Source organism: Trematomus bernacchii, unplaced genomic scaffold, assembly GCF_902827165.1.
Source record: "Trematomus bernacchii unplaced genomic scaffold, fTreBer1.1, whole genome shotgun sequence".
NCBI lineage: Eukaryota > Metazoa > Chordata > Actinopteri > Perciformes > Nototheniidae > Trematomus > Trematomus bernacchii.
The window spans coordinates 5,323,206-5,348,732 of record NW_022987869.1 but is presented as its reverse complement, the minus strand read 5'-3'; the positions used below and the strand labels follow the sequence as shown (position 1 = coordinate 5,348,732).

The window sequence follows — 25,527 nt, the reverse complement described above, 5'->3', positions numbered from 1 at the left end:
CTTTCATTAAAGAATGAAAAAACAAAAGTAGCACTCATTGCAGATATGTAGTAAGGACAGTTGATGGTGTAGTAGACAAGGAACCACTCAGTGTTTACAAAAGAAAGTGCCTTTATTGTTTTTTGGCTGAAAGTTAAACAGGTCAGTGTTTTAGGCTGCTTTTACACGGGAACGTTTGCGTTTATGCACAGTATGCGCTTTCAAAAAAGTCTTCCGTTCACATGCATTCGTTTCATTTAACGTGTCTGTTCAAACGAGACCGCTGGAAATGCTGTAATACATATGCCAGGACTGTAAGTGGCGCTGTAACTTCCGCCAAAATACACCAAAAGCAGCGAAGAAGACCCCGGAGCAGCCTCGCAGCAATGTTGCCATGGCTACCCTTCTGTTTATGCCCCGCGGTGGATTTAGCAACATGTAGTAGTTAATGTAATTCTCCATGTCCACTTGTTGCTGATGGTTGTGGTAGAGGAGCTGTAGATTTTGCACTAACATCTGTAGCATGGTCAGTAGCAGTAGCACTAGCAGTAGCTACTGACAGTAGCTACTGGCCATGCTACAGCAGTGAGCAGGAGAGGTGGGGCTATCGTTATTTTTTCAGGAAATATTCGTATTGAGGCGATTACACGGACTCGTTTGACCCCCCAGAGCGTTTTGTTTGCAAATCTATCCACCTTGGGACCCGTTATCGTTTGTGGGGTCCGTTTGTTGCGGCCTCGTGTAAATAATAGGGCTATACGCAAGAGAAACTATGCAGATACAAGCCGTTTCGTTCTCGTGTAAATGTGGCCTTAATCACAGAGCTCAGAGTCTTGATTTGGTTTAGCAGAACATATAAAAAAGGTAATGTGGTCATAGAGATTGTCAGAGCCATTCCAGCTGGCATCAGAGTTGGAGATTAAACCTGCCGAGTGATCATCTTCATCATCTGCAAGGCCATCGGGCCCTGGTCTGAGGGGATCTGGGACACAAAGACAAGTTTAACATCTGAAGTCAAAAGTCTCCATCATGAGAAGGTAACATGAGTTCTAAAATATCCTTAATAAACTGAACTGGATTAGTCTCCAAGCAGTGTCAAACATATCAAATGACCAATACGTAACAACAAATGCCAGTGTCTTACCATGTGACCTGCTTTGAGGATCCAATAGAAGCCAAAGTTCTTATAGGTCTTGCAGAAAGCTCCAGTAACGCCTTGGGAGGTGGGATCGTCCAGGGGGGTCCACCTAATCTTGTTAAAGACAGGTAGCCCCTCCCACTTCAGCCTCTTCACCCACAGCTCCTGACCTGTGACAGTAAAAACAGACCATGTGACAGGAAGTACAGACCAATGGCGCGCTTCAGTACCCATACTTTAGAGAGGCTCTAATGGCGCAGTTCCACTACAGCGCGGAGCTCGCTTTAAGCGTGCCGTGTCGTGCCGTTCCCGTTTTTGGTTGCGCTTCCACTAGGCCTAGTTCCGGCCCGGCCCGGCCCGGCCCGGGGCCACTTTTTCACGTCTTTTCTGGCCCGAGAAAATTGTGGTTCTATCGAGGCCAACAAACAGGGCTGAGTCGGGCTGAGTATGCTAAACTAGAGAGAGGAGCGCTGGCAAGGGGGCTACAACTACAACAAGATGGACATATTTGACCGTGATTTAATTGTAATACACGTTTCAAAATGATGCCGAAGTAACAACATACTGATACCGGTTAGTAAAAACCATGAATTAATGCTTTGTCAAGTCTGCAGACAGACGGCAGGCGAAAAACCTTTTAAAATGCGTGTTTTTCTAGATGGACATTGGCTAAGCTAACGCAGTATATGCTCCGACCGTCCACACTCACAACAACGGCCTATACAGACGTAAATAAAGCAGCGACTGTATTCACCATGACACAGGCAGTCTGTGGTGTGTACTTGTTTAACTTTTGTCGAGTTTCTGAACATATATAAGGAGCTGTGAGCTCTGAGTGCTAACAGCTAACGGCTGTGTTGTGTTTCTGGAGTTCTCATTGAAGATGACGTCACGGCTCTGCCTACACTGCGTTACTATAGTAACTACCCCAGTTCCTAAACTGTAATGGAAGCGCAGCATGAAGTGAGTCGGCCCTGTTAAGGCCAAGCCGTACCGAGCCGTACCGAGCGTGGCCGAGGCCGACCGTGTAGTGGAAATGTGCCATTAGATGGCGCCAGCAGTGTGCACGGCGAGACGTCTCCCAGGCCTGTTCAGCCTTTTATTAGTTCTAGTAGTTTTATTGTTTTGTGTTTTTTGTCACAATGTCTCTGCTCTACTAGTTTACGACCGCCAGTCGCTTATGGAAATCAAAGCGTTTCAGGAGGGGGTATTAGAGCAATGTTTAGGAATCCTCCTCCTCCACTTCTTTCAAGCATACCGGCATACCTGCGCCGCCAGGTATATGCCATCCCCCAGAGGAAGCGCCCAAGACGAAGGGGAAAGCGGGGCGGAGAAGCCATAAGGATCAGGGCTTACCTGGCTGCTATCTCTACGTGGAAAGGCCCTTAGCCTCAATAGCAGTGTATGCTACGCTGCCCCGATGATTAGGCAGAGATGGCTCCTCCGCGTCTTTCCGGATGGCCGCTCAGTGAGCCTACCGGAGCAGGCTAATTTCCCCAGGCGGATACGCAGGGGTGGCGTGGATCACAGACACCTTCGCCCACTGGATCGTACTCAAAAACCGAGAAGAGAGGAGCTTACTCTCCGCCTGGCACTCATCAATGCTAGATCGCTAGCTAACAAGACTTTCCTGCTTAATGACTTTTTTAAATCCCGGGATTTGGACTTTATGTTTCTGACGGAGACGTGGATTCGTGCTGGTGAGCTAACAGCTTTTTCGGAACTTCTACCACCTGACTGTTCATTCATCAGCACCCCGCGGACCACCGGTAGAGGTGGAGGGCTGGCGTCGGTCTTTAAATCCAGCTTTAATTGCCGTCAAACTCCGTCGAACAGCTTCTCCAGCTTTGAGCTGCAACTTTTCGAACTACACTTAACACTTCCAGTGCTCTGTGCTTTGATCTATCGCCCTCCGAAGTTCAATAAGGATTTTATTCAGGAATTCTCAGACTTTGTAACGGGGGTTATCTTGAACTTTGATCGATGTTTAATCATTGGCGATTTTAATATTCATGTGTGCTGTGATTCCCGACCGATCGTCAAAGATTTTATGAATCTCATTGACTCTTTTAACCTTACACAGTCGGTTAATGGCCCGACACATGAGAAGGGACACACACTGGACCTTGTGTTGTCTCATGGTTTAGATGTTTGTATCAGGGACATTTGTGACACTGGTATTTCGGACCATTTGCCTGTGTTATTTACTATGATGCTGCCTTGCTCTCAAGTTGACTCGTGCGTTCCGGAGCGCCGCCTACGTGCGCTGAATCCTCTGACAGTGTCACAGTTTTCCGTTGCCTTTAATGACTCTGTGCTTTCCACATTAATTGACTCTTGTGATGCCAGTGCTGAGGAGATTCTCAGCCTTTTTAATTCTACTTGCACGGTTATTCTGGACCTGATCGATCCATTCACGGCCAGACGCCCTAAACCTGTGACTGAACCGTGGATGACTGACTCTACCCGCGCCCTGAGACGCGCATGTAGACGAGCAGAGACGAGATGGAAGAAGGATAAACTTCACGTCTCCTTGGGGATTCGAAGAGACGGTTTAAGCGAATATCAGAGGGCTGTTAAATGTGCAAAAACACATTTTATTTCAAATCTTGTGTCCAAAAACCGAAATAGGCCCCAGTTCCTTTTTACCACTCTTAATTGTCTTTTAAATCCCTGTAACTCTCCCTGTGTTGTGCCATCACCTACTCTATGTGAACAGTTCCTTTCATTTTTTAATGATAAAGTCTTGGCCATCAGATCTTCACCTCCTCCTCTCACCTTAGACCCAGCAGTGTCTCCTGTGTGCTCAGCTGTCTTCGAGCAGTTTGACCTGGTTTCACTGCCCGAGTTATCTGATGTGGTTAAAAATTTGAAACCTTCACAATACCCCTTAGACAGTATTCCTCCGAGACTACTGAAAGACGTTTTTACTACAATTGGGTCATATATTTTAACTTTGATAAATATCTCTCTCACCTCAGGCTGCGTTCCAACCTTTTTTAAACATGCTGTATTGCAGCCTCTTATCAAAAAACAGAACCTTGATCATTCTGTTCTCTCCAACTTTAGACCTATTTCTAAGCTGCCCTTCCTGTCTAAAGTCCTAGAGAAAGTGGTGTTAGCGCAACTGCAGTCGCACCTTGTTTTAAACTGCATATCAGAAAAGTTTCAGTCTGGTTTTAAATCACGCCACAGTACAGAAACTGCTCTCCTAAGAGTTTTGAATGATCTTCTTTTAACTGCTGATTCTGGGAATTCTGCTGTGCTTGTGCTTTTAGATTTGTCTGCTGCTTTTGATACCATTGACCACCAAATTCTTTTATCACGCCTTGAACTGTGTGTTGGAATTAAAGGTAATGTCCTAAAATGGTTTCAATCCTATCTGTCAGAAAGGACCTTTTCTGTGCATCTTGGCCAGTATTCTTCAGCTGCAGTCCCACTAGCATATGGGGTCCCTCAAGGTTCTTTCCTAGGCCCCATTTTGTTCAGTCTGTATTTACTACCTCTGGGGTCAATTTTTAAAAACCATAACATTTCTTACCATTGCTTTGCAGATGATCTGCAGGTATACCTGCCTATAAAAGCAAATAAGGAATCTAGGATTGCCTTGCTTAGCTGTCTGAAAGACATAAATTCATGGATGGAAATCAACTTCTTGACTCTCAACGAAAACAAGACAGAGATTATAATATTTGGACAGTCTGAACTCCTGGATGGCTTTAATAGTGTACTCGGCCCCTTAGCCTCCTACAGACGTCCCTCTGTCAGAAATCTTGGAGTCATCTTTGACAACTGTTTTAAATTCGACAAACAAATAAGCTCAGTTGTCAAGACAAGCTTCTTCCAGCTGCGGCTTCTGGGGAAGGTAAAGGCCTATCTTCCTAATAAGGAATTTGAACAGCTAATCCACCTATTTATAACGTCTCGTTTAGACTATTGTAACTCCCTGTATATTGGTGTTGATAAGTGTTTGATCCGTCGCCTGCAGCTGGTCTAAAATGCAGCTGCACACCTTCTTACTGGGAAGAGACGTTATGACCACATCACACCCGTTTTGGCAGACCTTCATTGGCTTCCTGTCAGTTACAGGATCCAGTTCAAGTACTTACTTGTTGTTTTTAAATCATTGCATGGACTGGCACCACATTACCTGTCTGAGTTATTGCACCGCCATGCTCCAGCTAGAGCATTGCGATCAGCTCAGCAAAATATGTTGGTGGTTCCTCGGTGCAGGAAAAAAAACCGAGGTGACAGGGCTTTCAGTGTTGCAGCTCCCAGACTGTGGAACAGCCTCCCAGTACATATCCGGACTGCTGAGTCTATTGAACTTTTTAAATCTCAGCTAAAAACTCACCTCTTTGCACTGGCTTTTAATACTAGTTGAACATTACATTTTTACATTTGTATGTGTTTTTTTAAATATTTTTCTATTTTATCATGTTTTTAATTATTGTTTTATTATTGTACTCCCATGGTGTTATTTAATATGTATTGCCTGTACAGCACTTTGGTCAACTGAAGGTTGTTTTAAATGTGCTATATAAATAAATAAAGATTGATTGAGGCTCAGTGATTAGTTTGGTAGGCCGACCCAGAAGTTGACAAAAAGCAATGGGATTTTTTCCATTGGATTTACAACTACAGTAGGTTGGCATGGTTACATGTCAACACCGCTAAGCTAAGGGCAGATAATGTTTGGCAAGATGATTTTTAGTAGTCTCATATAGCCACTTGTTAGCAACCACTGATTTTAAGAAACAAAGATTTAGACGGTTGCCAGTGAAGTATTACTTTTTTTACTATATTTTATGTTTTAGAACAAAACATTACATTTTGTAAGGTTTTATTAACCACAGACCTTTTTTCGGGAATCCAACCAAAACATTTAATAATTCGAAAAACCATAGAGTTCAAGAAGAGGCAACCGGAAGTAATAAAATGCCAACTAATTTCCCGGTTTAGGAATCATTCCTGCACCACATTATACCCTTACTATAACTTGTACTCTTTATGTCAAATGCAGCATGCTTAAAATACCAGGATGCATCTTGTCCCATTTTACAGTGTGCAAGACACCAGGTTTTTTTTGGCTATTCTTACCCTCAATCCTTTGCGCAGGGAATACACCAGTAAGAAATAATTCGCCTAAAATGCAAACTTTGTGGGGGCAGCTGCAGTATATGGGAAAAGAAAGGCATGCAATATGGACCGCAGCCCATGTTACAGAAGAATAGACCATGTGACAGGAAGTGCCTATCTGCACAGAGGTGGAAGAAGTACTCAGATATTTTACTTAAGTACTATACTGTAAAAATACTCTGTTACAAGTAATAGTTCCGCATTCAAAATTATCCTCAAGTAAAAGTACTGTCATCAAACTGTACTTAAAGTACAAAAAGTAAATACAAATGTTCCATTTAAATATTACATGTTTGTATTATTATTAATGCATTGATTTCAATGTTCACTTGGTAAAGGTGGGGATTATCTAGATTACTTGATATACTGCTGTGTTGCTTAACCTATAATAACACATAATGATGTATTGGTTGATTAATATTCTGTATAATAAATCCATACCTGCAAAGTAGCCAATAAGTACATTTGTTTAAAAAAAAAGTACAAAATTGCCTTAAAAATGTTGTTAAAGTATTAAATAGCAATACATAAAAATACACAAGTTGATCACAAGTACCTAAACAATGGTAACCAAGTACAGTACTTGAGTACATTTACTTAGTTTCCACCACTGCTGCTGCACTTAAAGTAATATAGTGAGAGAGTTACCCATGGTGTCCACGATGAGGTCCAGCTGGCCGTTGTAGACGGTGACGTTGACTCCGGCGCTCAGCAGCTTGTCCACTACGTCCACCACAGGCCTCATGAAGTCTCCTGCCATGTAGCTGAACACCTCGTCTGCCTGGCCTGAAACACACACACATAATACAAATAAACTCTTGAAAAGCATGCGTGTTGAACTAAAGAATCGGTACAGTACCTCCCCAGGTGACGTTCTGGGGGATGATGCCCAGTTTCTTCCTGATTGGTCCATTCATCAGCTGGCTCAGTGATTGGCTGTGGAGGGGTCTGATATGGCGACGTACCTGCAGAGCTGTGGGGAACAGAACCTCTTAGTTTAATAATGAACGTCTCCGTTATCGGCAGTCAGTTTTCATCTGGCTGAGCTGTAGATTCTTACAGATATAGTCTTCTCCTGCTGCAGAGCTGCGGCTCTCATCCGGTTCCTGGGTCAGGATGTTGTAGAAGTTGACCCCATTGGTGTTCTGACAACCAAAAGCAGACCACATCAAACATGATGCACACGCACTCAAGATTCAAGAGTTGTATTATTATATGCACAGTAGCTACAGTGTCAATCTAAAAATGAGCCCCATTAACTGAGTTTTAAACATCAGCATATCCGGTCATAGTCCGTTAATTACCTGCCAACGGAAACTCTGCAACACAATTATTATTATTATTATTGAAACATGACCGGTAAGTTTCAAATTTGTCCTGCTATATACATAAAATTATTTTATACAGAAAATAAATAAAAACAATAAGCTAAATGATGCAGAGAAAGTTGAAAGTGACCACTGCATGAATCACAGCAAGAAAATCAATATGCAGAAATTGTAATGAGTTTTTTTTGTACGAAAAGAGCAGTTTGTCAGGCTAGCTGTTTTTTTCCAAGCTCTGTGCCAAGCTAACTAGCTGCTGTAAAGACACAAGTGTTTTGACCTGCTCATTCCATTTTTGGCAAGAAAGCAACACAATCCCAGAATATGTTGTTTTATTGCTAAGTTACTGCCAGTGAAACGGACCACTTCCTGCTGAGGTTTGCATCAACATGGAGTCTACTAGAGAAAATAAGAAACAGTGGAAATTCAAAAAGGTAAAAGCCAGTAAACCAATCCCAAAAACCTCTGCAGTGATGACGTTTTTGTAGGCAGACCCGGAATTTTAAAAGTCCCATGGCATGGCCATTTCTACTGATCCATTGTTGAGGTCTACTAAAATAGATTTATATTGTGCAATTTTCCAAACTCACATTGCTTTCTCATACAGCATCTCTGTATAGTATGTGTATTCACTCTCTGTCCTAAACGGCTTGTTGGAGCTCCTGCCCCCCCCCCCTCCCTGTGAGCCCAGTGGCCGCCTGCGAGACACAACAAAACCCAGCCCGAAACCAGCCGAGCACACACACACACACACACACACACACACACACCCGCAGCCTGGCTTATGAGTCTGTGTGTGCTCACACTCACAGCCTCGCCGCGTCCCGCTGTCTCAGGCTGAGAAATCTGCGGAGCTGCAGCTGAGAAAAGATTGAGTGTGTGTATGAGGAAGTCTTAACGTAACGTCACTATACCCAAATACGTCACTATACCCAAGAAGAAAAAACGAGGCGTTCTGGGGGCAGCATAGACAGGTCTTTTCTGTGGTAGAGTTTTACTCGCTACAGGGTGTACTTTGAGGGTTTGTGACTCTGCAGACCGTTTACATGCTGACAAACCTTCATAACACACAAGGGGACGGGTAATAACAGGAAAAGCATGACATGGGACCTTTAAATCACAAGGCTCCATTCACTGAAGCCAATGTGATTTTTCCATTGGATTTTAGAATATTGTTGAAATCGAGATCTGTGGAAAACGCACGTTTATGATACTTACATGTTTAGTTTGGCAGGATAATCTCCAGATATTAAAACCACTTTTATTATGGATTAAGCGGAAATAAATCGGCATAAGTATTAAGCTAACCTTATAATATAAAATCAGTCGCATGACTTCAAGTCACCAGCGCTAAGCTAAAGGCAGCTAATGTTTGGTTTGATGACGTTTAGTCTTCTTATTTAGCAACTACTGTTTTAATAATACATTCACCAGTGGGGTATTTCATGTCTGAGAACAAAAGTCTTATTAGCTTGTATAAACCATAGACCTTTTTGGGGGTTTCTGCCGACAAAAACTAGCTGGAAGTGCTAAAATGCGAAATAATTTCCGTGTTTAGGACTCCCTACGGCACAAGCTGACATGAATCATGGCCCCGGTCACTATACAACAGTTTATTTTAACATGTAGAATAACTTGCATGAGCAGTGTGTGAGACCCTGACAGTACCGACCTGCTCCACCACCGTCTCCAGCACCGACCACAGCTCTGTGGCTTTCTCAAACTGCTCCTGCTCCACAGCGCGCTTCACCGCCTCCGCCGCACTGCTGACGTCCGCCAGGCCCACATCGTCCAGCAGGGACTGCACGGCACATGGGAACAGATATTTAACGGGACGAATTATAATAAGAGGAGGTTGAATGTAACTAAGAACATTTACTGGAGTACTGTACGCAATGACAATGTTATGCCGAATAAACTTCTACTCCACTCCATCTAAGAGGCAAATATTGTACTTTTTACAGCATTCCATTTATATACAACGCATATTCTTCATACAAAAATATAGTGTTTTGGCAAGTTGTATATAATTATTAATATGAGCTCTACCTTTAAAATCTGCTACATTGAGGTGTTAAATTATTGACATTCATACAATAATATGATATGTATTGTTTCGTAATAGTCAATTTTGCATAATAAGAATGTTTACTGTTGGTACTTTAATTGTATTATGAAGCCCCCTACCCTTGTACTCAAGTGACATTTTGATACTGATAATATTTCTACACCGTCGTATCACTACTTTTAGTAAAGTAGAAGGTCTGTGTAATCCAGCTCTGAAGAAGAAGTGTGTCCAAGGTTTGTTACTTACAGTGGTGTAGAGGTACGGCCCCCAGGTCATGACGGAGTCTGTGGGTGAAGGAAAAGATTATTCAGAGCACACCTTTGACAAAGCTTTGATCACGGTCATGATTTGACTGCCTGTGATTGGCTATTAAAAGTAACAACTACATACTGCCGAGCAATTCATTAAACTGCCTTGTAAATGATACTGACCCAGGGGGGAAATCCATGAGTCCCCGAGAGCCACACCAGCAAAGTTACATTTCACCGTCCCCTGTGTTCTAGCCTGGAAATAGAGGAGACACATTAGAGTTCAACACGGTGATGAATCCTGAAGATTTTCATCTCAATGACAAAAGCGGTTTGACCCTGAGGAAGATGGAAGAGAACAAAAAAAGAAAATCAATAACACCAACATGTGTCAGTTGCTGTGAAACCAAAAATCTAGTCACTGTCATATTGGAAACATTTACACAGTATCAAGTGTACCCAAAAAACAATGACACTTCTGAGAATCAGGTTTTTGACATGTAGGTTTCGAAAATAGAATTTGCTTTGGTGTATAATGGGGCAAACATAAACAGTCAAATTAAATAGGTTGTGAAAAAGGAGCAAATATAGAACTAGTATAAAACTATTTGAAATAAAAAGAAATGTTAAGAGGTAGAAATATACAAAATGTACATACAAGTATGCGACACATTTTAAAATATGTGCAGTATACGTACTAGAATTTAAAGAGGATGAGCTGTGTACTTAAAAAAATGGTAGTATTGAACAGAAATGTGCAAAATGTACAGTATTGTTGTCATTAAATGTATGAAGCAGAACATTTAGGATGATTACGTGTACTTTACAGAAGAACTTGCCGACTTGCATGACTGCCCACTCATCATCACATGGCAGCTGTTAAACACGGGACCTTCCATCGTCACTGAAGGACTCTGAACTCACCTTAGTGAGCTCCAAGGAGAGCACAGCGGCCATCTTCCCTCCATACGACTCAGAGAAGATGTAGAAGGGCACGCTCTGCACAAAGACAATTAGGGGACACTGTTTTTAAAAAGCCAAGGCTGTAACCATGAAACATGAGATACAGTATATAAAGTTGAATATAGATACTAAACAGTTTTTCCTCTTTCAGAAAACAAAGGCCTTACAGGATACACTAGGCAGCTACTGTAGTATCATCATGTTCTGTGTAGACTGGAGTATTAGTCCTTAATATGTCCTACAAATATAGTTTTCATATTCCACTTGTAGTGATGTAAGTTCAGGTTATTAAGATGTTGCATTCAAAAACAGTGGACTAACTGTTTAAGGTACAAAAAAGTGAACCAATACAATATATTACAAAAAGTTCTTTACATAAATAAATTGTCTATCAAAACTTTGTCTAAAACAGTAAAATGCAACAATATTAATATTATCATATATATATATATATAAAACATTAAATCACTTATAGATGCCTTTTTTCTGCAGAATTAGCATTATTTATACTTAAAGTACATTTTCTTTCGATACAACTTCTTCTGTACTTTTACTTGTAATGGAGTATTTTGACAATAATGTATTGTTACTTTTAGATAGATACTTTATTGATCCCAAATTGAGAAATGATCCCAGTAATTCTTCCACCACTGATCATAATCCAATCATTTCATCTACACGGTTCTGAAAGGGGCCTTTAGTCATGATGAGTACTTTGACTTTTAATACTTAAAGGATAAATTGAAGTCAATACTTTTACTTAATAAATGTTTGAATGCAGGACTTTTACTTCTAACTAATAATATATTACAGTTTAGTATTGCTACTTTTATAAGTACTTCTTCCAACACTGCCCGTAGGTAGATTTGGTTTGAAGTTTAAGGACAAGGTGACACACATTGAACACAACACAGAAAACAGACACATCTATCAAATTTAAATAAAAGAGTATCCTAGGCTGCTACAATTTGTTCATTTAAGCGATGGCTGCTGGAAAAAGCTTTGTTCTACACATCGGGACCAGAACTTCCAGCCTCAGTGTGATGAAAAGTGAGTAATACTCAATCAGCATGTCTGGAGTGTTAACCGTTTTAGAACCTTCAGTATTATAAAATGAAGCAGGGTCAACATGTGTCACTGTTCAGTACTGGTGACAGACCTGGAGGTCGGCTCTCTGGGTGAAGAAGTGCTGCAGCAGCACCAGCATGTCCGAGGCCACCGTGGCTATGTTGGTGGCGAAGGCGTCGGGCCGGTCTGTGTAGCTGAAGCCCGTCCCCACAGGGTTATCCACAAACAGCACGCTGGCTGCCTGCACCTGAAACAGCAGGTCAACCAGACGACAACAACGTGACCATCATCAGAGTCGGAAAAGGAACAATTTGTTGAAAGATACAATACTATATTGTCAGATTAAGTCTGACATTTGTCTTGCATCAAAGCAGCTCCATTTGCAACATCAAACAAGGAAAATAAGTATTTAACATAACAATCACTGAAGAGAATACATGCTGAAGACCCTCTAAACTGAGTTGAAATTCTGCTCAAAGATGTGCATGACTTTTACAGCGCTCCAACAAACTCTTACCCAGCTGGCCTTTCTGGGCTCTAGGTCCCTGTCCAAAGGGCCGATCTCTTCGAAGTTCCCAAAGCCACTTCCTGATCCTCCTGGCCCCCCCTGAAGACACAAGGGGCAAACATCCTCATCATGCTCTGGAGAGGCATGGCACCTTTCAACACAAGGCTATTCAAAGTGCTTTACAAAAATGAAAAACATTAAGAAATAGTGCAGAATGGAATTTAAAAAACAGTCATAAAAAAGCAAGGAGAATAAAATTAATATTAAAAAAAACAAGCTAATACATTAAATACATTTAATACACATTAAAGGTAGGGTAGGTAATTTTGGAGAAACCAGCTCGAGATCGCTAGAATTTGAAAATACACAGCCGGAAAAAATCTGCCACTTCCTTACAGAGCCCCTCCTCCAACACACACGAACGCGCACATGACCAATGAGGGCACGAGATAAGTTTGTGCACAGATGGAAGGCTGACAGGCAGGTAGGCCATCCAGTTATTTTAGCCGGGCCGGCTCAGATGATTGGTCGTGCTTTTTACAGTACTACGGCTTCCACAGATGACATTTTTTGATGGATTTTTTGTCAAAGCACTTAAGATATTCATTGCTATCGGGATGTTAAGAGCATTCCATGGAATATAACAAAAAGTGTATCTCGAGCCGGTTTCTCAAACTTACCTACCCCACCTTTAAGGCGGCTTGCTATTCTTGGACCCCATCTGTAGTCACTTAAGTGCCAAAAGGTCTTTTAGTATTTGTACCATCACTTGAGCAATAGTGACTTATGAGCAGAGGGGCTACTTCCTATAGCAGCAGTCATATATACATTTAAATAGCTGTATTACACAAGGGTATCTTTAAGCTTGTTTATTTTTACTTCATGAGGCAGTTTCTGCTTTTCAGCGACACTGCTGTTAGTCACTCAGTCACACTAAAGAAGGTTTCTATAGCCGATGCCCATTACAACAAGCTACCTCTCACATGCTTTAAACACACCACAGCTATGTTCAATGTTAAGCTAGCCCTAATCCTAAACCAGAGACATTCATTTCCATATTCAATGATATGAATATCAACTTGCAGAGTCTTGAAACCTGCATTGTTGATCACACAATGTTGTTTCTTTGATCCAAAGTGACTTCCAAAACTTTCAATACCACATCTTGCCTAAGGACACTTCGACATGTTGAGCAACATTCGCCAACCAGCGGTTTTCTTAGTAAATTGATATTACTTTGTTGAGAACAACTAAATATAAAAACCCATAGCCAAATGTTTGTGTTTACTGGATGTGTCTACCCAAACTAATTAAAAATGGTAAAAAAAAAAAAAGAGTTCTAAAATTGGAAACTTCCTCTTATCAAAAACAACTTACATACACTTCAATAGACAGGGTATATGCAGGAATGCTGAAGTCAAATGTAATACCTTTTAAGACCTTTTTAAGACCCCGCGGACACCTTGATAGAGTAGACATGCCTACAGATGGGAGCAATATGGGGCCAAGTATCTTGCCCATGGACACTTCAACAGGTTGACCCCCTGAGCCACCGGAGCAATCTGGGGTTCAGTATTTTGCAGTGGCGTCGCCTGGCCTGGGCATCCGGGGCTTTAGCCCCGAATGTTTTTTCTGTAGCCCCGGACAATTCTCCCTCAACAATATAATACATTAACCGTGCTTTACGTGAACCTCATCATGACACAAGAGAGGACGGCAGCACTGTAATTTCCCGTGTTCAGTTAATGCAACAGAGGCATGACACCAGACCAATCAGAGAGTTGCATGGAAATAAACGTGTGCTTGTGTCATTCAAGCTCGGCTCTGTGTGTGGGTGTGGCAATAGCGCATTTAGTGTGATAGATAGGGGTGGGCGATACCACAAAATCTGGATTCGATCCGATACCAAGTATTTCAGGGCCAGTATCGCCGATACCGATACCGATACTTTTTAAAATGAAAAGCTTCTTATGTACTTTCATATAGGGGAGAGCTGCATGACATGATTTTTGAGCTGAAAGCATCATAGACTAAATCTGAATTAATTTTCATGATTAAAGACAGGACAGTTTTTATAGACAAATAAACATTTTACTTTTGCAAATTTAAAGTGCAAACATGAAAAATAACAATACAAAGTGGCCACAGTAGTGAACTGCCTTCTTGCACACATCACAGTTCGCTAAGTTTTCATTGACAGTTGTGAAATAGCTCCACACAACGCTCTTTCTCTCAGCCATCATGCGCGTGTGTGTGTCGCACTCGCGAGTCGCTGGCTGCTGCTGTCCTGCCCTGCTGGCTGCTGTCAGTCAGCTTGATAATCGGCGTTCAGGCAGGGAGCGCGCTGCGCGTGCGCGAGCCTCGAGGAGAGGAGGACAGCAGTGGAGAGAGAAGAAAAGAGCGCATATACTTGTGTTCGTCTGCACATAGTTTTTGATGAAATTGACGAGTAGAGGAGAGGGGGAAAAAAGTATAAAAGTATCGATCCTATTGGCTCTAGTATCGATATTTTGAAACTTAACGTAATATCGGAAGTATCGATATTTTGGGATCGATCTGCCCACCCCTAGTGATAGAGAGAGAGAGAGGGAGAGAGGGGGAGGGAGGGACCGGTGCCAGCATGGACCGTGTTGTTATCATCTGGTTAGCTAGCTGCACTAACGGACATATGGAGCTGTTTGTTCCACAAGAAGCTGGAGGAGAGTCCTCTCCTCTCAGACTGAGAGACTCAGGTGAGCTAAAGGACTCTCTGAGTGTTTAGATACTTAACTTTAGTCTAAGTTATCTCAGTGGGTCTCAAACGGTTTGGTCACAAATTATTCAAAAGATTATTTCCGCGGCACACCTTCATATGATCATTATAGTTATAAAAAAAATAAGAGAATAAAGGAAAAACAGTTATGAAATACTATATGGCAGTAAAACAAGAATAGAGTTTAAAAGGAGAGTGATTAGTAAAATATCCATAAAGAAAAAGTAAATCTGTTTACAGTTCTGCTTCATATGGGTGTTGAGAGAGGTATCCATAGATCTCTTCATTTTGCTCTCAAAGTGCACCAGATTGATGCATTTAACTTCAATATTTAAAAAAAAATCTTCCCGGGGGAGCATCTCCCCGGACCCCCCTAGAGGAGGTGAGCCACCCACTCATAAAAAATACCACTTTACCCCTGCCTATATGCCGTGAGCTGATTATCGAGCCTTCATTGTAACAGTCGCGGGTGTACTGTGTGTGTGCGTGTGGGGAGTGTTGCAGTAAAAAATGCCACTGTAGTGCCGCCGCCACTGTGGGCTAAGCCCCGAATGTTTTCAGGTCCAGGCGACGCCCCTGGTATTTTGCATAAGGACACTTTGACTGAAGGGACTGAGGGTCCAACCACTGATCTTCTAATTGGTAGGACCATTTTATCCCCTGAGCAGAACCGCGGTGAATTTAGTTTTAGGTTGGATATTCGACAGACATTCGCGGACCCGCCAGCAGCGTCAGTTTCCCGGACCCGCCAGCAGCGTCAGTTTAACGGGGAGATCTTCTCCGCGAAACGAGGCTTTCATTTAGGGACCATCAACAAATGACTTTTACAATTACACAAGAAAAATGTTCTTTTTAATAAATCGACAGCTTCCCGATCGAGTGAATGTGAAGCAAATTCACTCTAGATCATACATTTATTGAATACACCTCTTTTTATTTCATTTTAATACTTTAAATATTTTTATATTAATATTTTGATGGAAACATTTGCATATTTCTTCAATAACTGCTAGGTCGTGTGACCTAATGACTCAAAATCAGTGCTGGATCAAATAACTACACTTGCTGCATAGGACACACCTCTTTTTATTCCATTTTAATACTCTAAATATTTTTATATTAATATTTGTATGCGAAAATTAGCATATTGCTTCAATACCTTCCAGGTCATGTGACCTGGAAGGACCTTCTCCTTTTCCAAGTTGAACTGGTAATGTTATTTCCTTTTATAGTGCACTTTTTGCTAATTTATCAGCACACTCGTTTCCTTTCACCCCCTCATGTGCAGGCACCCAGCAGAACTGCAGATCTATACCGCCTCTGTGAAGTCTTAACAGGCTATGATTCAGTTCTATGAGAATGGCTTCTCTGACAGTTGTTGACTGTATGCTTTTTAATATGGACAATGAATCTGTGCATATCACCACCCTATCTGGTCTGACCTCTTCAACCCACTGTAATCCTATTATTACAGCAAGCATTTCTGCTGTGTACACTGATAATTGATCAGACGCTCTTTTTGAGACAGATATTTTAAAGTCTGGGATGTATATACCAACTCCAACACACTCTTCTTTGTTCTTAGAACCCTCTGTGAACATTTGTAGGTAATTGTAGTACTTTTTTTCGTTCAGATATATACTTGTTTTAATTCCCACTTCATTTATTTGCCACTCTTTTTTCCTTTCTACAATACTCATATCTATTTTAGCTTCTGGAGGAACACTGCTAAATGGGCTTGCTTTGGCAAACGTGATAATATAATATTAACCCTTGTATAGTGTTTCATTATTTATCTAAAGTAAAATGATATGATACATTATTTATTCAAACTCACACTCAATGGCGTTGGCTAATTTTCTGTGAAGAACATATATCAGAACACATTTTCAATGACCACCCACTGTACACCCCCCCCCTACACATTTATATTACATGTTTTATATTACACGATTTTAAATGCCATTTTCTTCATGTCTTCCATTTCTGTAAAGCACTTTGAATTGCCTTGTGTTGAAAGGTGCTATATAAATAAACTTGCCTTGCCTTGCCTTACATACAGGATGTTCGGGGCTAACACAAGTGTGGAAAGTGTGTGTGTGTGTGTGTGTGTGTGATCACAACTGATCAAGATGGCCAAATGGTTCTCTGCTCTGAGGGCCTTGCAAATGATTTTGGAAGAGAGAGAACCATTTGATGATGATGTAGAGGAAGAGGAAGGTGTTTCAGAATGTGAGGATCACATTTCTGAGAAGTCTGAGTCCGACAGTGACTTTGAAGAACAGGATGAGATTGAGCATCAGCTAGTTACAAAAAAAAGACGAGCCACAGGACCAGCCGGTCAGCGGGCAAAACAAGTAGCACTTTAATTCATTAATCAAGGTTCAAGGTTTTCATTTGTCATATGAACATAGCTGCAGTGTAGTTATGATGATGAAAATCTTAGGTCAAAGGCTCCTCCAACAGTGGAACACAATAAAACAGATAACAGAAAAATGTAGTGCCAGTAAATACAAAAAGGAAAATAGTTTAAAAAAGTGAAATAGTGCAATAAGAGTCTATATGCAAGTTATTGGAATAATAATATATTAGATAAATAGTTAAATAATTTCTAAGTAGCAGCCAGATGAATGTTATGGATGTAGTTTCAACAGTTCAGGTGTTTAACAGTCTTATTGCCTGTGGGATGAAACTGTCCCTGAGTCTGGTGGTTTTAGTCCTGATGCTGCGGTACCGTCTGCCAGACGGCAGCAGACAGAACAGTTTGTGGCTGGGGGGATGGGGGGTCTTTTATAATCCTGAGGGCTTTCTTCCTGAGCCACTGGGAGTAAAGGTCCTCCATGGATGGCAGCTCCGTCCTGGTGATGTTCTGTGCAGTTTTCACCACCCTCTGTAAAGCCTTACGATTGAGGTCGGTGCAGCTGCCGTACCAGGGGCCTCATTTATAAAGGGATATACGCTCAAAAAATGGCGTACGCCAGTTTCTACGCAATGTTTGCGATTTATAAAATACTAACTTGACGGGAAAATGTGCTGTCCTCCACGCAAACTCTAACCCATGCGTACGCACTAAGCACACAAACGGGAGAGACGAGAAACTGCGACACCGTTGGCAGAAGTAAGAATGGAGAGAAATATGTGGAAATAATACCATAAATAAAATGTTACCTCTCATTTATCAAATATGAAGAATTCATTTTCAAACATTGATTAAAGCCAATCTTTAAATGATTAAACAAACGCCTGTTTGAAACTCCTCAGTGCACACAAAAACATAACTTGGAGAAATAAATAAATACGGATATGCTATTTAAAACCACCTCGAATATGTTGTGTTAATGTTATGAAATGTTTTCTCATAAATTATGCGGTATAGCAGGAGGACAGAATTACGTCTAAACTGACGCCGTTTTGCATTTCTATAGGTTGTATAGATACGAGCATGGTTTTATATACTATCACGTTTAATCGTGTTTTATGCCGTTTGCCAAGACTTGATAAGTCGCTCGTAAAACACAGGAGGTATGGAAACTAAGAACACCATATGTGGTAAATTGTACAGCTAATATAACACAACACATGAGTTGTATTTCCTTTAACTGGTGGATTATGGATATATATATATAGTTGCTGATCGACAGCTGGAACACAAACCACCAAATACAACAAAAATAATTCAGATCCAGTCGTCATGACTCCACTCCGGAGGGATTCCCCGATCATTTCTTACAGTTTCTCATCAAGGGGGTGTCTCCTGTCCCCGGGACAAACACACTGCCTGAGGAAGGTTATGTGTATTTTTTTTGTCATTAACTTTTTTCGGACCACTTATTTATTTATTTTGGTGACGATCCGACCTCCATGCTGCTACTCTGGTTCAAACTGTATCCACCAAACAATATGATTTATCTCGACCTCCCCACAATAACCTAAATCTGACACGGTGTGAGATGTCTTTTTTAGCTGTTCTATCGTCATTTCCTGCGATCTTCTTCATGCAGTCAGTCAAAATGAATGAATGAATGGGCGTTTCTTTGACTATGTATAGGCAAATATGGGCGTTACGAGTCGATTGTGATTTATAAAGGGAAACAGGCGTAGGGAGTGCCGTACGCACTTCCCTCGCCGGTACGCAATGTTTTGTGAATCGGAAAATGGCGGAAAATTTATGTACCTATTTTTGTGCTTTGTACTACGTAAGCAACCTTCCTACGTCAATCCTACGCAAGGCGTTATGAATGAGGCCCCAGGCCGTGATGCAGCCAGTCAGGATCCTCTCTATGGTGCACCTGTAGAAGTTGCAGAGTATCCTGGAGTCCATGTTGAACCTCCTCAACCTGCGGAGGAAGAAGAGCCGCTGTCGAGCTTTCTTGGTGATGGTGGTAGTGTGAAGAGTCCATGTCAGGTCCTCAGTGATGTGGACCCCAAGGAACCTGAAGCTGCTGACTCTCTCCACCGTAGTCCCATTGATGGCGATGGGGGCGTGACCCTCTCTTTGCTGCTTCATGTAGTCCACAATCAGCTCTTTGGTTTTGCTGACGTTGAGATGGAGGTTGTTATCCTGGCAGCAAGTGTAGTTCTTTGACCCACATTGATTTTGAGTGATTAGGTCACATGACCTGGAAGGTATTGAAGCAATATGCTAATCTTCCCATGCAAATATTAATATAAAAATATTTAGAGTATTAAAATGGAATAAAAAGAGGTGTGTCCTATGCAGCAAGTGTAGTTATTTGACCCAGCATTGATTTTGAGTGATTAGGTCACATGACCTGGACATTATTGGAGCAATATGCTCATTTTCCGATAAAAATATTAATATAAAATATGTAAAGTATTAAAATGCAACAAAAAGAGGTGTGCCCTATGCAGCCAGTGTAGTTATTTGACCCAGCATTGATTTTGAGTGATTAGGTCACATGACCTGGACAATATTGAAGCAATATGCTCATTTTCTGATAAAAATATTAATATAAAATATGTAAAGTATTAAAATGCAACAAAAAGAGGTGTGTCCTATGCAGCCAGTGTAGTTCTTTGACCCAGCATTGATTTTGAGTGATTAGGTCACATGACCTGGAAGGTATTGAATCAATATGCTCATTTCCCCATACAAATATAAAAATATTTAGAGTATTAAAATGGAATAAAAAGAGGTTATCTCCACAACATCTACAAAACATCATGCCCACTACAACGGGATTATAACACCAGGACTCGTGGACACTGCCTCAAGTTGAAGAAACAGTACTCAAGACTGGCTATCCGCCGCAACTTTTTCAGCCTGCGTGTGGTTGACTTGTGGAATGATCTGCCAGAAAGCGTTGTCACATCCAAGACGGTTAACTGTCTCAAGTCCCGTCTCGACCATTACTGGTCAAACATCACCTTCACTTTGGACTGTGTGACTGTTGCCAGCATCATAGTATATAAAGAACAGTGATCTACTTATTTATGAGCGACTAAAAGGCCTTAGGCCTATTACAGCCATATCCTATTGATTGAATATGCTCATTTTCCCATACAAATATAAAAATATTTACAGGGTGAAAATGCAATAAAAAGAGGTGTGTCCTATGCAGCAAGTGTAGTTATTTGATTCATAACTGATTTTGAGTGATTAGGTCACATGACCTGGAAGGTATTGAAGCAATATGCTAATTTTCCCATACAAATATTAATATAAAAATATTTAAAGTATTAAAATGCAATACAAAGAGGTGTGTCCTATGCAGCAAGTGTGGTTATTTGATCCATAGCTGATTTTGAGTGATTCGGTCACATGACCTGGAAGGTATTGAAGAAATAAGCAAATTTTTCCATCAAAATGTTAATATAAAAATATTTAGAGGGTGAAAATGCAATAAAAAGAGGTGTGTCCTATGCAGCAAGTTTAGTTATTTTATCCAGCACTGATTTTGAGTCATTAGGTCACATGATCTAGAAGTTATTGAAGAAATATGCAAATGTTTCCATCAAAATATTAATAAAACGTATTTAAAGTATTAAAATGCAATAACAAGAGGTGTGTTCAACAAATGTATGATCTAGAGTAGATTTGTTTCACATTCACTCGATCGGGAAGCTGTCGATTTATTAAAAAGAACATTTTTCTTGTGTAATTGAAAAGTCATTTGTTGATGGTCCCCAAGTGAAAGCCTCGTTTCGCGGAGAAGATCTCCCCGTCGTAATAGCCGCGTTCACACCGGAGTACTTTCACCGTACTTTTCGCGTTTTAGTTCCGTGAGTACCCCTTATGTCGCGTTCACACCAAAAATCGTACTTAATCTCGGGTACTTTTACCCCCATTTTTAGAGCCAGCTCAGAGAGCGTACTTTTCTGTGGGTGAAAAGTGCTCCAAAAGTGCCCCAGTGCTGATTGGCTGGGCGAATTGCAAACCACGCCCGTACAACTCTGAAAATGTTGTGTGGAGACGCCATTGTTTTTCCTCGCTACAAAAACACAACGCTCCGTGCGTTGTGTTTGTTTTTGAAAGCAGTTATGGCAAGCATCAAGAAATGATGAGGAGGTGTCGGCGCTTCTGGAGATCTACGCCGAGGACGCGACCCAGGGAATGCTACTGAAGCCAGTTCGGTAGCTTTCACTCGACCTGGGAATTGTGCACAGCCGGCTAAATATAAAGAAACTCAGGACTACAAACGGCGGATTCAGTGGCCAACGATGACTACCACGACGAAGGTAAAATCAACTACATGCACTGGGGTTTTAATCTGCACAATAATGGTCTCAGATGTACTTTTATTTGCTCAGTAGATCAAGCTAGCCATGCTAGCCATAATAGGCTAACACCGGCCCCGAGCTAGCTACATCTAGCTAGCTAGATATTCTCCACCGCTATGAAAACGTTTTGACTTGTGAATAACTGTGCAGTGTTTCTGTAATTTGCTTCACTAACTCATGGCACTAATCGTCTGTTTCAGGCGAGGATGGACAACTCTCGGGATTGGAAACAAGCGAGCTTTGCATTCTAGATCACAGTTCTTGGTCGTCCTCCTTACCAGCAACCAAACGCAAAAGGTACACACACTGTAACTTTGTCTTGAAAGAACGTTACGCATCGAACTGATGTTCACAATCATGTTTATTTCATAATATTCATCATATTTTATGTTTAACTTGCCTCAACAACATTAAACAAAGTTCAAGCATACATGAAGCACTCTTCAAAAAGGAACAATCCTCCGTGTTTGAACCTCTTAAATCGCTGCATAGCCGATTTATTTGGACTGGATTATCCCAGAGAGGCCAAACATTCTTTATAACACAGTTTCAGATTTGTGAAACCTTAATTCTATTTGTGAAAATACAAAAAAGGGAGATTTCAGTGCTTTTTTTACATGTAGACCACATTAGACCAGGTCCTGATCTAAAACCACTATACCTAGACTCATCAAATCTGGACTGGATTATCCCAGAGAGTCAAAAGATTCTTTATAACACAGTTTCAGATTTGTGAAACCTTAATTCTATTTGTGAAAATACAAAAAACACATTCCTAGTATGTTGTAAAACTACATGGCGACTAAACAGATCTTGTATATTGCTTATTTTCCCCTCTTAGGAAAGCGGACACGGAATGCGAATTTCTTTGACACCGCCCAGGTGTTGGAGGACCGGCGTGCCGTGGTGAATGAGTCGCTGCGTGGAGATCAGATGGTGCTGTTCACCAAGGCCCAGGAAACGGAGGACAAGATGCTCACCTCGATGGAGCGCCAGGCAGAAGTGTTCAAGCAGCAGATGGAGCGCCAGCAGCACCAGGATGAAGTGTGGGCGCAGCGGCAGGATGAGCGACAAACTGCATTTAATAACAGTTTATTTGGTATAGTTTTTGTAAATACTGACACACGACACACAACGTTGCACTAAGGTGTGTATGCTGCTGAGAATATCCCTACACCTGGGACAGTTTATTTTATATTGTTATTACTGTTATGACTTTATTTTATATATAATGTTTACTGACATGTACAACTGACACTTTATTTACATTTAAAATTGTTCCATTTAATGTTATGTCTTGAGAGTGCAATAAAGAAAACCGACATGGCGATTAAGCTTATTTCTCCTGACACTTTATCTTTTGTGACCTGTGTAGCATCCTATACATCACATGTAAGTGATTATTCTGATACCATCATGTTTCATCGGTTATAAACTGGCAAAGCTTTATTTGTCATTTATTTATCATCAATGTTGCAACCTTGTGGGGGAATGGCAGGGGCACATACACAAATATGACAATTTATATCATTTTAAATATTATTTGACCTAAACTTTTAATTCCCCCCCATTTCACACAACACAACATGGAGTCCACTATGGGCCAAAACTAACATGTATGTTTGCATAGTGTTTATGGCAGACGGATGCAGTGGGTCTCAGGAAGATATATAATAAAGGTGGGTTTGCTGCTGAGACTATCCCTACACCTGGGAGTTTATTTTATATTGTTATTACTGTTATTATATAGTACAACTGACACTTTATTTTATATTGACAATGTTTACTGACATGTACAACTGACACTTTAGTTACATTTAAAATATTTCTATTTAATGTTATGTCTTGAGAGTGCAATAAAGAAAACCGACATGGCGATTAAACAGATCCTGTATCAGCCATCCTACGGTGAAACATGGCAATCACGTGTGCTTTCCGTCGGCCAATCCTTTTCCTAAAGCTTTTGAACTGCCTTTGATGCTGAAGAAACTTTGCGATTATAGCATTCGACGTGTGGCGGCTCCGGATTTTTGTCGGACGCCTAATAGGCTCAGGCTCTGGCCGCATTAACGAAGTTACAAAGCTGTATAACATGAGCACAAACAGCACAACTTCAGTCGACTCCATCTCCATCATGTCTGAGGTCGGAAGGTAAACAACAGACAGTATACGCGGGAAGTTTTTCTTCTTCTTCTTCTCTTGTTTTGTAGCGGATTGCAAACAACTTTAAGGTGCTTACCGCCACCTACTGTACTTGTAATCTTCCCTCAGGGAAAAGTACTCCGGTGTGAACGCGATCTGTACTAAGTGCCCTGGGGTTAAAAGCGCCAGGGCTCTTGGTGCCGGAACTAAGTACAGGAAAGTACTTGGTGTGAACGCGGCTAATATAGCCAGCAGCAGGGGAAACTGACGCTGCTGGCTGGTCCGCGAATGTCTGTCGAATATCCAACCTAAAACTAACTTCACCGCGGTCTGAGACGAGTTGTAAAGTAACTTACTACATGTACTCAAGTACTGTACCATTTTGAGTTACTTGTACCTTAATTGAGTATTTCCATTTTTTGCTACTTTGTACTTTTACTCCACTATATTTATTTAATACCTTCAGTTACCTTACAGATTTGGATTAATGATGTGAAATATAATCAACACTTAAATCAGACTTTAGTTACACCTGGAGTAAATTCACAAGCGTTTTGAATTATAATCAAAACATATCTATATTATTCTGACATGAGCCAGGCTACTTATAGTATATTTTGATGCCAACATTTTGATTTCAGGACTTTTACTTGTAAAATAGTATTCCTACACTCTCGTACTTCTACTTTTACTCAAGTACAAGATCTGAGTACTTCTTCCTCTCCTGCCGAGCCACAGCTGAACTTCCCATCCACAAGACTGTGGATAGCCCTCTTTGGAATGCCGTGCAACACAACAACAATGTCAATTTCGACAAAGATTCAGGCAGAACAGTTTCCTGGCAGTCAGGTGAAACAGAAAGCATGACCGTGATGAGGAACAGGAAGCAGCAGTCCTACCTGCAACCACAGGATGAGAGGCAGCCTGCTGGGCCCCGCAGACTGGCCCTCAGAGGGGCCGTACAGCCACCAGAACATGTGGGCCCCGTCCCTCACCGTCACATAGCCCCAGTCCTCCTTAGCCGCCAGGGGGCTGCAGAGCCCTACACACACACACATACATTACACACTTCACTGGGTGTTCACTTACCGTATAACTTACAGGCGCAAGAAAACATTTATGTTAACTACGTTAGATTGGTTTAGCAGCAGAATGTAGTCATGAAAACAATAAGGACTTACCCGTGTTGAGGACAAGAGCCAGTACAGCCAGAGTCCAGACTGCTGCCATTGTTAGACTGACTTCGCTGGAACTGTGCGGCTCTATTGGTACAAGAAATCACATGACCACTGGCGAGGTCAGCTGACTCATGGCGTGCTTTTTATGTTTTGTTTTTGTGTACAGTCTGTGGTTTGGAACCAGTGGCGTCGCCTGGCCTGGGCCCCGAATGTTTTTTCTGTAGTCCCGGACAATTCTCCCTCCAATAATATAATACATTAACCGTGCTTTACGTGAA

At 41.3% G+C, this 25,527-nt stretch overlaps 1 protein-coding gene across 1 annotated transcript; it reads right to left on the bottom strand.

The window, feature by feature from the left end:
• Nucleotides 1–573: 573 nt before the first annotated feature.
• On the bottom strand, nt 574–25,527 carry scpep1 (serine carboxypeptidase 1). The gene is made up of 13 exons (XM_034113713.1): nt 25,253–25,527; nt 24,971–25,113; nt 12,446–12,535; nt 12,020–12,175; nt 10,822–10,896; nt 10,081–10,153; nt 9,896–9,933; nt 9,254–9,382; nt 7,317–7,401; nt 7,116–7,229; nt 6,905–7,042; nt 1,124–1,287; nt 574–961 (listed from the first exon to the last, which is right to left on the bottom strand). The coding sequence occupies exons 1-13, from the start codon at nt 25,299–25,301 to the stop codon at nt 899–901; spliced, it is 1,317 nt and encodes a 438-aa protein (XP_033969604.1). The 5' UTR covers nt 25,302–25,527; the 3' UTR covers nt 574–898.